The sequence below is a fragment of the Ctenopharyngodon idella genome, chromosome 16 (genome assembly GCF_019924925.1).
Source record: "Ctenopharyngodon idella isolate HZGC_01 chromosome 16, HZGC01, whole genome shotgun sequence".
NCBI lineage: Eukaryota > Metazoa > Chordata > Actinopteri > Cypriniformes > Xenocyprididae > Ctenopharyngodon > Ctenopharyngodon idella.
The window spans coordinates 35,252,681-35,268,051 of NC_067235.1; the positions used below are offsets into that span (position 1 = coordinate 35,252,681).

The window sequence follows — 15,371 nt, forward strand, 5'->3', positions numbered from 1 at the left end:
AAACTAGGACAGGAAGAGCAGCATGACAGGTGAAGGTGAGCGAGAGGACAGCAGTTATCAGTGTGTCACTCCAAACGCCTCCTCAGGCTGAGAGAGAGAGAGAGAGAGAGAGAGAGAGAGAGAGAGAGAGAGAGAGAGAGACGGTACCTCTGCTGCTGTTCTCCATTGTGTACAGATAATCCAAGTAGAAGGCGCCGTAACGCTGCAGCCCCACATGCTCCGTGTACGTCTCCTGTGAAAACACATTCACTCTGAACCTTCACTAACCACAGAGCGATCAGCAGCGGTACAAAAACACACCGGTCCACACACACTATCAGTGTTTACAGCATTACTGCAACTGTTTATGATTAGAAACAGCAGATGATCTACATCATCAGGCCAGAGACCAGAAACATCATGATCTGCTTTGATAGAATATATTTACATTGACATTTATTTATCTGGCAGAAGCTTTTATCCAAAGCGCCGCACAGAGTCAATGAGTTCGCTGCTGCTGGAGCTCCAGGAAAGTTAAAAGAGCGTTTCATCGAGCGCTCCTGCAGCTCAAACAGTACAGCATGGCATTAGGATCATGGGATTGATTTCCAAAGGGTTGAATGAACTGATGATGATCACCTTCAATGCAATGCAAGATGGATAAAACTCTCGACTACATGCGTAAAACACTAAATGATTTATTTAGTTTATTGTGCTGGTCAGATGAAGTCTGACTGAACATAAAGACAGACACAACTAACACACACTCGCACACAAACACACACACGATGAAGATGGCGATGAAGATGACGCTCATACCCTGTGAAGGTTTCCATCCAGTATGAATTCTGCACGGACTCCGTTGTTCTCGGGGCTGCGGTAGTCGAAGAGTGAGTTGGTCAGGTACGTCATGCCCTTAACACTCAGCGTGTCGCCGCAGCGGAAGAACACGGCATCCTACGGCAGCAAACAGCACACTCAACATCACCACATGATGAGGATGGAGCTGTGAGGCTGTCTGTGTGTCAATTACCTCCTCTTTTCTGTTCATGTTCTCCTCAAAATCACGAATCCCCATTATGCCCTTCAGACACACGGCACGACAACCCACGACTCCCACCTGACAGTCAAAGAACGGCTCGCCCATCATCAGAGCCTGAAGCACAAACACACACACAGACGGAGAGCTCAGTGAGCGCAGGAGGAGATCTGGAGCTGACGACGGGCTCATGTGTGTCTCCCTCTTACCTCCACTGTGATTCCCTCCTGCTCCACACTCAGAACTTCCCGGGACTTCAGCTTCTGCGGACTGTAGTAACTGCTCTCAGAGCAGCTCTCCGTGAGCTACAGACAAAACCAGACCAGATATAAAAACCCTTTCTATTATCATGAGAAGTAGTTTTGCAGTATTTTTTTCTCTCACCTTAAAAGTGACGGAGGCTTTAGTGCAGTAGAAGCCGACAGACACTACAGGGTCTCTGGGGGACTTCTGCAGGGGCCGGGCAGCACCAGCCTCCTGTGGCTCCGTGTAGAAGCCCTGACTCGCTCTCACCCTCCTCATCCTCTGCGCTCACAATGGCCGGGACAAAGGACCAGGCCCACGACATCCAGCCTTGATCTTCATCCTCGCCCTGATAGTACTGACCCGTCAGAGACGCTTCGGATCCGTCCATCAGACCTGCAGGAGACAGCGAGATCAGCTGATGTCAGATCACTGGAATCTCACTGCGAGCGTCAGACTCTTCACAGAGTTTCTGACATGTTTTAATTAAATCTCTCACTCAGTCTTTGTTTCTCTCCTGAGAAGCTTTGAGACCTAAAGTCAATTCATGTCAGCTTTATTTCTACAGCGCTTTATACAATACAGACTGTTTCAAAGCAGCTTCACAGTAATAAACACGAAAATAACAGAATCAATGAATCAAACCCACATTCATATGAACAGGTGAAGAGAGACAGAGAAACTCACCGGGGACGCTCTCTCGAAGCGAGCCGCTCTCTTCTCTCTCGACGTCTCGATGGACGCCCATCTCGCCGTAATACAGCGCAACACCCAACTCCATCAGTCGGATGAACATGGGCAGCTGCTGGTCCGTCAGAGAGAGTTTCAGACTCTCCACCATCGTGTGAACCTGAACACACACACACAGAGAAACAACAGTGACGCACGAGGTGAACGCAAACGCCATCCTAACACACAACAGACACGCTCTTACTTTAATGACAGCAGGGATTTTGGCGTTGATGTTGTCGTAGGTGAAATGAAGACGAGTTCTGAAGGAACATTTGTAGAGCAGCGGGTCCTGATAAAACTCAATCTTCCCACTTGCATTACGTTTATCCAAACACACGGTGCAGTCGGAAAAATTGATAACCTTCCTCAGGACCAGTTCAGGAGCTACAGAGACAGAGAGAGAGACGGTAGGACAGTGATGTTGGGTGGCAGCAGTTCATCATGTTTATTAGCTGCTTTTTACATTGTGACGCAGCACAGCAGCAGCCGACTCTAAGAGGCACTTAGTTTCTGAATGAGGGTCAAAGGTCAATGTGTGTGTAAGTCTGTCTATGAGAAACAGAAATCACATGATCTCTTCTGACTTTTCAGAGTTTTAGGAGTTTTGAGAATGTTTACATCGCAGTTTGTTAAAATAATGATTCAATATCGCCACTCCTGCACATGAATTTCATTTGTGAAATTTCTAAGGGAAGTTTATAAAGCAGAACTGTAAACTCAACTAAACCTAAACTAACCTAAAATCCTAAAATCCCCAGCATGCCTGATCCCATTCCATCCAAACCCAACCAGCCCTAAAACACCCCAAACACCCCAACACTAACCCACTAAAACCCATCACAACCCCTGCACTAACGCTCCCAAACACATGCTCTTACACCCCAAACTCACCCAACACTAACCAACCTCCCAAACTACCCAGCACTAACCAACCCCCCAAACTACCCAGCACTAACCAACCCCCCAAACTACCAAGCACTAACCAACCCCCCAAACTACCCAGCACTAACCAACCCCCCAAACTACCAAGCACTAACCAACACCCCAAACACCCCAACACTAACCCACTAAAACCCATCACAACCCCTGCACTAACGCTCCCAAACACATGCTCTTACACCCCAAACTCACCCAACACTAACCAACCTCCCAAACTACCCAGCACTAACCAACCCCCCAAACTACCCAGCACTAACCAACCCCCCAAACTACCCAGCACTAACCAACCCCCCAAACTACCAAGCACTAACCAACACCCCAAACACCCCAACACTAACCCACTAAAACCCATCACAAACCCTGCACTAACGCTCCCAAACACATGCTCTTACACCCCAAACTCACCCAACACTAACCAACCTCCCAAACTACCCAGCACTAACCAACCCCCCAAACTACCCAGCACTAACCAACCCCCCAAACTACCAAGCACTAACCAACCCCCCAAACTACCCAGCACTAACCAACCCCCCAAACTACCCAGCACTAACCAACACCCCAAACTACCCAGCACTAACCAACCCCCCAAACTACCCAGCACTAACCAACACCCCAAACTACCCAGCACTAACCAACCTCCCAAACTACCCAGCACTAACCAACCCCCCAAACTACCTAGCACTAACCAACCCCCCAAACTACCAAGCACTAACCAACATCCCAAACTACCAAGCACTAACCAACACCCCAAACTACCCAGCACTAACCAACACCCCAAACTCCCCAGCACTAACCAACCCCCCAAACTCCCAAAGCACTAACCAACACCCCAAACTACCCAGCACTAACCAACCTCCCAAACTCCCAAAGCACTAACCAACCCCCCAAACTCCCAAAGCACTAACCAACCCCCCAAACTCCCCAGCACTAACCAACCCCCCAAACTCCCCAGCACTAACCAACACCCCAAACTCCCCAGCACTAACCAACACCCCAAACTACCCAGCACTAACCAACCCCCCAAACTCTCAAAGCACTAACCAACACCCCAAACTCCCAAAGCACTAACCAACACCCCAAACTCCCAAAGCACTAACCAACACCCCAAACTCCCAAAGCACTAACCAACCTCCCAAACTACCCAGCACTAACCAACCCCCCAAACTCCCAAAGCACTAACCAACACCCCAAACTCCCAAAGCACTAACCAACCCCCCAAACTCCCCAGCACTAACCAACACCCCAAACTCCCCAGCACTAACCAACACCCCAAACTACCCAGCACTAACCAACACCCCAAACTCCCAAAGCACTAACCAACCCCCCAAACTCCCAAAGCACTAACCAACCCCCCAAACTACCCAGCACTAACTAACATCCCAAACTCCCCAGCACTAACCAACATCCCAAACTCCCCAGCACTAACCAACACCCCAAACTACCCAGCACTAACCAACCCCCCAAACTCCCAAAGCACTAACCAACCCCCCAAACTCCCAAAGCACTAACCAACCCCCCAAACTCCCCAGCACTAACCAACACCCCAAACTCCCAAAGCACTAACCAACCCCCCAAACTACCAAGCACTAACCAACACCCCAAACTCCCAAAGCACTAACCAACACCCCAAACTCCCAAAGCACTAACCAACCCCCCAAACTCCCAAAGCACTAACCAACCCCCCAAACTCCCAAAGCAGTAACCAACACCCCAAACTCCCAAAGCACTAACCAACACCCCAAACTCCCCAGCACTAACCAACACCCCAAACTCCCAAAGCACTAACCAACACCCCAAACTCCCCAGCACTAACCAACACCCCAAACTCCCAAAGCAGTAACCAACACCCCAAACTCCCAAAGCACTAACCAACACCCCAAACTCCCCAGCACTAACCAACACCCCAAACTCCCAAAGCAGTAACCAACACCCCAAACTCCCAAAGCAGTAACCAACACCCCAAACTACCAAAGCAGTAACCAACACCCCAAACTCCCAAAGCAGTAACCAACACCCCAAACTCCCAAAGCAGTAACCAACACCCCAAACTCCCAAAGCACTAACCAACACCCCAAACTCCCAAAGCACTAACCAACACCCCAAACTCCCAAAGCAGTAACCAACACCCCAAACTCCCCAGCACTAACCAACACCCCAAACTTCCAAAGCAGTAACCAACACCCCAAACTCCCAAAGCACTAACCAACACCCCAAACTCCCAAAGCAGTAACCAACACCCCAAACTCCCCAGCACTAACTCTACACTCATTCACATGCTTGAACTCAGACTCACCGATGATGTCCATGAACGCTCGGTCCCACAGGTCATCCACTGTGTAGCACTCTGCAGACGTGATGTTGACCGACAGCACAATGTCATCTTCCACATACTTCAGAATCAGATTATTCACCACGATATTGACGTTATTCACCACTCGCCGAATCAGACTCTGTACGTACCCTACAGACAGACAGACAGAAGGAAAACTCAAACACCAAATGGATTCCAGCTTTCACAAACATCTAGATGGAGACTTTTAAAATATTTGGATGTGGCATCAAAAAAATGCAGCACAAGATCCTGAAAAAATGGAGATAGATGACAGCCATCCGAGTCTGATGCATGTGTACATTATTTCCCCTCGATACTGGAATAGAAATGATTTATTTTGACCAACAGCATGTCAGTCTTTTTGTAGCTCCACACAAAAGACTTTATACATCCGTAAATCAAAACCACGTCTAAACCATCGCCGTCACTTGGTCAGCAGCATGAAAAACAAAACTCTTATTCTAAAGAGTGAATGAATAAATTGTACACAGAAAACAATCAACGTGACAAAACTACAACATCCCATCATAGTGCCTGGATTCAGCGGGAGCTCGCCGAGTCCTGTGCTCTCACAAACGCTCAATAAATCTCTTTTACACGCGTCTGCTCCCTGTTAATCATACTGAGGATGTTCTAGTTCTGTTGCGTCTCTCACCTGCAAAAACGAAACACTTAACACTCTTCAGGATTAGTTAACAGCAGCAGCCATAACAGCAAACTCACTGATTTATTCCATTAATTGTGCAGCCCCAGTGTACATCAACAATTAAACAACTGTACAGACAGTGTGTGTGTGTGTGTGTGTGTGTGTGTGTGTGTGTGTGTGTGTGTGTGTGAACGGAGCTGCTCACGACCAGAAGCTCCAGCTGAACAGTGTCCATGCTCTAAGGTCATTACTCAACAAAGCACCAAAGTACTGAAAACATTACAAACCAGAGAGTTTCAGTAATAAAATATTAAAATGTACAGCAGTAAATGGTCATAACCGCAGGACCAATGGCATTATTCAGGCCTGTTGAACGCTCGCGGTCCCACTTCAACTTATAAAACTTTAATGCTTTTTCCTTGTTGTCCAACTCAAATGTTTGTCTTCCTGTGCGAGTGGCGCAGCGTTTTATTAATGAGCTCTGGAGCGCCGCGGATCATAATCCGACAAACTCAAAGCCTTGCGATCAGGCGAAGAACAAACAAGTGTTTTACGGCACCGGCGAGGGCATCGCAGTCACTGTATCGTCCGCAGTTGTGCTTCCTTTCCTGTGGGCATCGCTCATGTGACCGTCTGTGTGCGGTCCACGCTTGTGCCCGTGATGGTTTGCGTGCTGGTTTGAATGTGTCAGCCGTGGGTGTGTGTTAAACACGCGGGTCAGCGGCGGGTCTGTGTGTGTGTGTGTGTGTGTGTATAGCACCTGCGTTCACAGTCATAAAGTCATTCCCTGTTAGTGCTCTCTGGATCCAATTTAGCCAGCGGAGCGGCCGACTTTCCCTCCGTCCGCCCTTCATTTCTCTATAAACTATTGCTTCAGCTGCACCTGTGCTGCGGCCCGTGGGGACGAAAAACTCCAGTCGTAAAATAGCTGGAAAAACCAACTGCTTTATGTGCTACTCGAGCCAAGAGCCGCTCACAGACTCCACCGGCCTTCCTGCGCACGGAACGCATCAGCCGAGGACGAAGACATGAACATGAACATGTTCGGATGCGCAGGAGATGCACTAACACTCACAGACTCGACTCATTACGAACAGAAACATATCACCAATAAACCACACACCCGAACACTAACCTCCTCTGAGCTTCACAAATTCAATTTAACAAACAAAAACACTTGCAGCTTGACTTCAAATCTCCTTCATCTATCTCTGAATCACTCATGTGAAGGAAAAAGTGTCATAATCATGTTAAGCAATGAGCACAGAAATTATAATTTTCAAACTCACTTGCACAAAAGTGTCCCAAGTTATTTATGTCTTACTGAGTAAAAGAGAAGTGTGTGTGTGAGAGTGTGTGTATATGTGACTGTGTGTGTGTGAGCTTGAATGAAAACAAACAGTGTGCTGCGCTCTGATGGGGGTCTTAAGAGCCTTCAGATAAGAGCCGCTCCTCAGGGAGGGTCCGTGGCCCCGCGGCCCTCAAACATCACTCACCTGGGGGCAGGTCAGGGTCGCTGGGGGCCTGCTGCACCCGTCGAGGTTTAGACGCGGCCTTCGAGCTCTCAGAGGTGCTGCGATTGGTCGAACTGGACGTACAGCTTTCATTATCGTCCTGCACACAGAAACAACACAATCACAAACTTACACACTACATCTGAGACCAGAAGAAAAAGATTTTATGACACTTTCTGAGTTCAGAGAAAGAGTATGTGTGTGTGTGTGTGTGTGTGTGTCTGAAGGAATGAGGGAGTTCTGGGATAAACAGCAGTAAAGGTTTATTTCTCATTTATTGCAGTGTGTTTGCAATGAAAGAGTGAAGATGCGGCTCAAACAATCAGACGAGTGGAGCGTCGAGGTCAGACACAAACATCCCAGAACGCTTGTCACTGATAACACACACTGATTTACTGGAGAGATTCACTTTACTGCATCAGTAACGGCCTCTACACCCCCCACAGCATGACCTCTGACCTAAGACCAACATCACATGGGCCCCGAGTTAAACACACTCAGCCAACCTCCGTAACAACAACAAAAACCCTTAACCAACCACACACACACCTCCATCAGCTCCAGCTGCATTAATGAAGACGTCACACACACACACACACACACACACACAGATATAATAAACAAATCACACAGCAGAAGAGCGATTAACACTGATCGCTCACACTTCATTCAGAGACGAGGAGGAGCTGCTCTCATACTGACGATTCTTCACACACCTCCACATCTGCAAACACTCGCTCACAGCGCAGCGCGTCTGCACATCTCACTAACGTTCAGCTTCACTGCAGATCATGAACATCAAACGCCTGCAGATATTATTTCTACAGGATCATATTCAGCTGCGCAGAGGAACTGTAACAACAAACTACATTCATTACATCATTAATCACCAGAAGAACTCATAGCTGACGTTAAAACTCCTGTTCAGAACACACACACACACACACACACACACACCTGAGACACAACACACACACACACACCTGAGACACAACACACACACACTTATTCTATATAAGAAGAAATGTCTTCAATAATTGCATAATACCTTCATGTTTGATGGCTTATTTCAAATCTTTCTAGTAAAAAACTGTTTACGAGCTGTTTAGTTCATGAAATTGAATTAAAATTAAAAATTAATTAAATCAAAATGAATTAATTACAACTAAATACATAAAATGATCCCATACAGAACCTTTTCTTCTGAGAGTGTTTTTTTTTTTTTTCATTTTGCACAGTTTTATTTGTATATTTTCACACACCTGCATCAGTAATGAAATACCTGTCGCACTAGAACAGAACTCGTCAGGTTCAGCGTCTGGTTTCGGGTCTCTCCGGGTTCAGCTCTACCAGCGCATAATTTGTCTGAACGTCATTTGCAATTTTCCAAAAGTTCTTTCAAAAGTGGACGTCTCTGTGAAACACATCTGCAACAAATACCTGTTTGGGAATTGAACAGAACCCGTCCCGACGACAGTAAGCGCAGCACATACGGTACCGTTTCCACATGGCAGGAACACGCAGACGGCAGTAGCTGATATTAGTGCAGTGAAACACGCATGTGTTCCAGATCTATTCTGCAGAAGCCGCTATAATCAGCTCTAATTGACTTCCCTCCTAAATGTGTTTCTAACTGGCCATCTGGCCGCGGGACCTCCTCACAACGACTCCCTGCGCGCTTCCGCCGCTTGAGCGCATGAAAACATGAGGCCGTTCATGTGCTTCTGACTCTGAGGAACATTCTAGGTCTTTGCCAACGTCCAAGTGGAGTCAGCTTTATTTCTACAGCGCTTTATACAGTACAGATTGTTTCACAGTACTGAACAGGAAAATAACAGAATCAATGATGCAAACTTCATCAAATATGAGACAAATTCAGATTCTGCAGTAAAGCAGCTCTAAAAGACATATGGAATAATGTCAATGATTTTGTACTTTTTTGTGGCGCCACAACTGATGTAGATAAAGGAAGATGGTAACATCACATCCCTTTCTGTGTGAACATTACGTGAAAGACACCAGATTTACTCGATGAGCAAATTAATATACATTTTGTCTAAAAAATAACAGTTCCAAAAGGTTGTTTTCACAGAACCATTTTGGGTTCGACAAAGAACCTTTCAGTGAACAGCTCTTAGTGTGAAGAACATTTCAATCATCTTTTTCCCATCTATAAAGACACTTTTGTACAATGGGAAGATCACCTGGATGTTGAAGGTTCTTCATGGAACCACAGATGCCAGTGAAGAACTTTATATTCACACCAGCGCATACTTTTGTTTATGTTTCGTCAGCTGAACGATCGGCGTGTTGTTAATCAGCAGTACAGCCCACTGAACGCTCACTGCCTCGCTTTCATTCCCGTCAGAAATTAAATATGGTCTGTTAGATTTACAGGAAACATATTTCTTGTCTGTTTGCACACACTGTGGAATGAGTTTAGAAAACGTTGATGGTAATTCTTTCATACTAATGATTGATAATGAGAGTGTACAAACAATTAAAGAGGCTATTACTTTATCTGTATAGAGGTACAAAGGTCTTTTTTGTCATTTTTATATATGTGTGTATATTATAAAAAGCTTGTTTCCACCACTGAATAAAAAATAAAAAAGATAATTGCGACTTTTCATCTTACAATTCTGACTTCTTTTCTCAGAATTGCGAGATATAAACTTATTTTTTATTAATTTATTTTAAATTGTAATAATATTTCACAACATTACTGTTTTTTTTCTATATTTTTTATCAAATAAATGCAGGCTTGATCAGCATAAGAGACCTCTTTTGTTTATTTTTGATGTAATGGAAAAATCCCAATCTCATTTTGTCTTCATAACGTTTGACCAATAAAATATTGTTAAAAGAAACTGTGGAAAGAGTGCATGTGACTGTCTGCGGTGAATAACAGACGCTGCACACAGACTCAAACACACGATCGCTCTGAACTTCACGTATCTCATGTGGGTCATTCCGTGTCAACTCAAATCCTCAAATCTTTGATTATGTTAATATTTTTTCTGTAGAAAGACAAACATAAATAGTGATGAAAGCTGAAATATTAAGTGTCACAGATGTATATTTACTGAGTAATCCACTATTTTGTAGGGGGGTCGAAATTACATTTTTCACCTGAGATTTGGAGCCAAATTAGAGAGTGTAAAATGACTTTGTAAAGATGACAGCATCATTATTTTATTTTTACACAGAGATTGATAGATCTATTAGTAAAATCTGCACTTGTGTTTTTCCTCAAGTTTGCATGCCTGTAACAAGTATATTCTATGCAATTGAGTTGATAGAGAAACACAAGATGCATTTCTAGTTTCAACATTATTTGTCCTTCAGATATTCCTCTTTAAAAGAAAAAAGTATCAGCTGTGTGTAAAGTGACCCACATTTGGTTTTTGACCACGGAAAATGTGTACAATTTACAAATTTACTCATGGAGATCTCCATATCTCTGGGATTGAACCATCGAGGGCCTTTAAAATGAAGATAGTGTTTGTTAAGAACCAGAATCTGAAAGGATATTAAGATATCTTTAATACTTCTTGAGTTACAGGCATGCAAACTTGAGGCAAAAAACACAAGAAGTGCTTATTCCCCATTTTTGAACTGTCACCGTTGTCATATAATGAAACAAAGATTGCTAAAGTCAACAGATTTTACTAATAGATCTACCAATCTCTGTGTAAAAATAAAATAATGATGCTGCCATCTTTCTAAAGTCATTTTTACACCCCTCTAATTTGGCTCCAAATCTCAGGTGAAAATGGTCATTTTGACCCTCCTCTACAAAACAGTGGATTACTCAGTAAATATACATCTGTGACATTTAATATTTTGGCAACACTATTAATGTTTGTCTTTCTACAGAAAAGAAATATTAACAAAATTTGAGCAGGGACCTCTGGTTGATTTGACACAGAATGACCCACATATCTCCGCTCGGACACTGACCGTGGCTCCGTCTCGGAGCTTGAGGATGCACTCCATGGTGTTGATGGTGATGACCACGGGCTCGGAGGTCAGTTTGGTCCAGGGAACATGGATGCGCAGCTCGTGAATGTGTCCGCTCAGGAACATGAAGGGCAGCTTGAGCTCCTGCAAACACACACACAATCTGTCAGTCAGAGCAGGAACACAGCAGCTCTACGAGAAGAACCAACGCCTGCTCTACTCAATCAAACAGACCGTACAGAAGTAACGAATTTACAGGCTTCAAACGCTTCCAGAGCGAGCTGCTTTAATACAAGATCACTGAGGAAAGTTTAACTCCCGCTTGGGACGACGCAAGCTGCTTCTAATAATATCCTGCATCAAACTCTGAGAGCGTGTGCGGAGCCAAACATTCTCACAACATGACACACTGATCCCTTCCAGATATTACAACTGCTGAAGCTCAGTGCTGCCCACATAAGAAAGCAAAGCAAATCTTGTGTTTAATGTATCCGAGCATCAAACCTTCAGAAACTCTTCACTGACACTTCTGAGGAATACAGCTGAAAATATCAGTTCATTTTCATCAGCTGTTCTGCGCTGACGTTACATCACATGTCAGGGTTAGATTAGAGTTTTATCAATAAACTGAGTCGGGTGGCAGTTTTGAAAAATGTGAAAACAAAAAGGGAAGAAAAACGAGAGATTCATAGTGCATTCCAGTAAATTATTTATCCATGGGATATCATTCATTAAATAGGGAGAGCAGAAGACAAGAGCGCAGTGTGTGTTGGGAAAGAAAACGATCAGGAGGAACGCTGAAAAGAGCTCTCGTCACAGATATTCTAGTGACACTAAAGTCACATCAGTTCATTATTCTCCTGAGAGCAGAAATGGAAGATGTCCAGCTCGTTCAGTCAAAATGCTTCATTTCAGTCCTTGTGGATGGCAGTTTCCAGAACCTCCAGAAGGACACGATGACTGCAGGAAGAGTCTCACCTGCTCCAGCACGTCCAGTCGCAGGTCCAGTTTGCTCAGAACCACGTCTCCACCCCATAATGACAGCTGCAGGTCCGACGGCTTCAGGTTCTTTATGTAGCGGTTGACATAACTCATCAAGAGCGGAGAAACATACGACTCCAGCATCCTGACGGGACGTCACGCCTGCGACACACACACACACACACACACACACACACACACACATCAGTCAGAAATCAATCTAATATATCATAAGCAGGTGTTTGGCATGAAAACAATCATGTGACTCAAGCCTCGCTGACAGTATTTTGAACCCAGAACAGATCAATGTCGCTCAAACACCTGATGATCAATCGATCGATCGCACTGACGCTGAACACACGTGTGATGTGTGCTGTCCTGTCACAGTATTTGGGTCAATGACGTGACGGGTCATTTTTTGTCCAAAGGCCTTAATAATAATAACAATAATAAAAGATAGGACATCTAAAGTATGTAAGGTAGTACAACTAGACCACTTTTATTGAATCCAAAAAATTATTATATTTTGCTACATATAAAGGTATTTTAAAGATTTTTAAGTGTCAAAAGGTCATTCGGTTTAACCGTCCAAAGGCCAATACAGCCATTTCATTTGTAATTAAAATATCTTAAAATGTAATAAATGTATATATTTTTTATTCTGGCATGATTTTATAACATCATATATCAACATAGTGCAAAATGGTGTTAAAATTATGTGTAGAAGTCGTTGCTTTGTTATGAGAAAAAATGTCCGGAAAAACGAATTTCATTGATGTCATTCGGAGTAACCAATATAAAGGGACCATTTTGGATCAAGTCATGTGGTCAATATCATGTGACAGGATGTGACATCATTCAGACACCTGCAAAGGACCACATGGTCATGAAGCAAAGTAACTAACTCTCTCTTAACTATTTGAATAATTCATGTTTTCACTTGATCATACGCATGTCCCGAAACATCAGCTCATTCGGTACAACCGCTATAAAACATGGAAAATGTTGTAATATTTTAAAAACTTGTACTAAATATGAAATGTTTGATTGTCCTTTCGCTAGCTAGCTAGATATCAGCCTGTTGGCATTGTTTGAAAATATCGTCATTCGGTAAAACCGAAATTTTGGTTAAACCGAATAACTTTTTTTTTTGTCCATCTTGTAAAAAATGACAAAAGCAGTGTTAATTGATTATAAAAACCACATAATTTCATTGTTAACACTTAATAAAACTCATGTCAATGAAATAACTGTGGAATGATAACTGCAAACATACTGTCTCTCAACTATCCGTCAATGTCAAAATGTCCAATCAAATCAAAGAAGGCGGAGCTTTAATTACTGACTGTCAAAGTATTTCAGAACTTTTTTTTTTACAATGTAAATGTTAAATGACAGACAGTAATATTCAAGATACACAAACTACTCTTTTTTTTTTTTTTGTCAAATTTGCCATTATGAATTGAAAATATAAGACAGTTTTCAGCATATTAGGCATAAGATTAAGAGTGAATGTGTGCATTAATTTAATAAACTTGTTTACATGACGGCCTATCAGTAAATCCACTTGTCTAATGAAAGTAGGATAGTTTATCATCACGTATGACAGTCATTTAGCCTATTAAAATAAATGATAAGTGTTTGATCGCATTACTTTTCAGGTCTCTTTTATTTAGCTTTTCAATAAATTTTAGCAGCTGTTTCCTTTATTATTCTCTTTATTTCTCCCTTTAATCTCCTCTTGCTGACAGTATGGTTCTGTAATCTCTGTATTTTGATCTGATCTGAGCTCAGAAAGTTCAAGAGAAATGAAAATCCCCCATCTGTCAATCAAACACTAATGCTGCTTTTCATGAAACATCATAAAAGATTTTTTCCACTGTATTACAGCTCTATATTCTAAAAAACAAACATGTGTTTGACAAACTGTGCCAGAATGTATTACAAGTCATTACAAACAGAGGCTTTCTTTCATGACTGATTAAATGTGGGCCTTTATTGCATTGAGAGACACGGGTCACATTTGCATATGCATATTGATTGACCCTGTGTTTGATTTCTTCACTGACACAGACGAAAATGGAAAGACTGACATATGGATTTAAAGCTACCGACATCACCGCGAGCTCAGTGTCTCTCAAACACTCCTGATCAGAACAACAGCCGAAACACTTCAGTGTCACACACTCACAAACACATAAACAAACACTTACAGCTTCATCCGACGCCGTCAAGCTGCTACAGAAATACAAACACATCCATCACTTCCGCATACACAGCACCGCTGCGTCACCGCCTGCGTCGGCACGTCACTTCCGGCACAGAGCTGACGCCGAGGCAGATGCGTGCGTGCGCGCGCATAAGCCGCGCTTCAGTGCAGTTTGAGTCAAATTACTTTTAAGGCGCATTCAGTTCATTTCAAGCACAAACAACACAGATTAACTGACTGACTGACAGCCGCGCTCGCGTGTCGCGCATGACGCGGTGTTAAAAACGCAGCGCTCAAGTTAAAAGAAGTTTAACGCGTCTCGAGACATTGCGTTTTTTTTGCGTCTCGCGTTTTTAAACGCGTTCTGTGTGAATAGCCCCTAATAATCATTTCTGAAACACGGATTATACACAAATAATCATTAAAAACTGGCAATTCGCTAATCATTATTACCAAACACCGATCATATACTAATAATCACTGATTATACATTGCAGGAATTAATTTTTCACGCGTATCTGTGGTAAACGCGCTTCTGCAGTCCTTAAAGGAGAAGGATGAGGATCTAATTTACCCTGTTAATGGAGGAAGAAGAAGAAGAAGAAGAAGAAGAAGTTGTCACTAAACTGAGGTTTATAAACTCTATAGTTCGACTGAGAAATTCCCGCCGAAACTGCGCTTGAAACACCCATTAAACACTGACTACTAATTTATTATTAGACTTTGACAATACTTAATATTAAAATACTTTTTTATAATTATTATTATTAGTATACATTAAAAAGCCACTATTT

At 43.3% G+C, this 15,371-nt stretch overlaps 1 protein-coding gene across 1 annotated transcript in view; it reads right to left on the minus strand.

Annotated features, from left to right (window-relative positions):
• Window positions 1-14,716, minus strand: part of LOC127496703 (intermembrane lipid transfer protein VPS13B-like) — a 97,845-nt gene extending 83,129 nt beyond the window's left edge. The window contains 13 exon segments of the mRNA XM_051864402.1: window positions 148-232; window positions 799-936; window positions 1,013-1,135; window positions 1,228-1,323; window positions 1,403-1,519; window positions 1,521-1,657; window positions 1,949-2,111; window positions 2,196-2,377; window positions 5,226-5,393; window positions 7,407-7,524; window positions 11,388-11,531; window positions 12,366-12,530; window positions 14,582-14,716. Of these exon segments, the coding sequence (XP_051720362.1) occupies window positions 148-232; window positions 799-936; window positions 1,013-1,135; window positions 1,228-1,323; window positions 1,403-1,519; window positions 1,521-1,657; window positions 1,949-2,111; window positions 2,196-2,377; window positions 5,226-5,393; window positions 7,407-7,524; window positions 11,388-11,531; window positions 12,366-12,512 (1,618 nt within the window). The 5' untranslated portion in view covers window positions 12,513-12,530; window positions 14,582-14,716.
• Window positions 14,717-15,371: the final 655 nt, after the last annotated feature.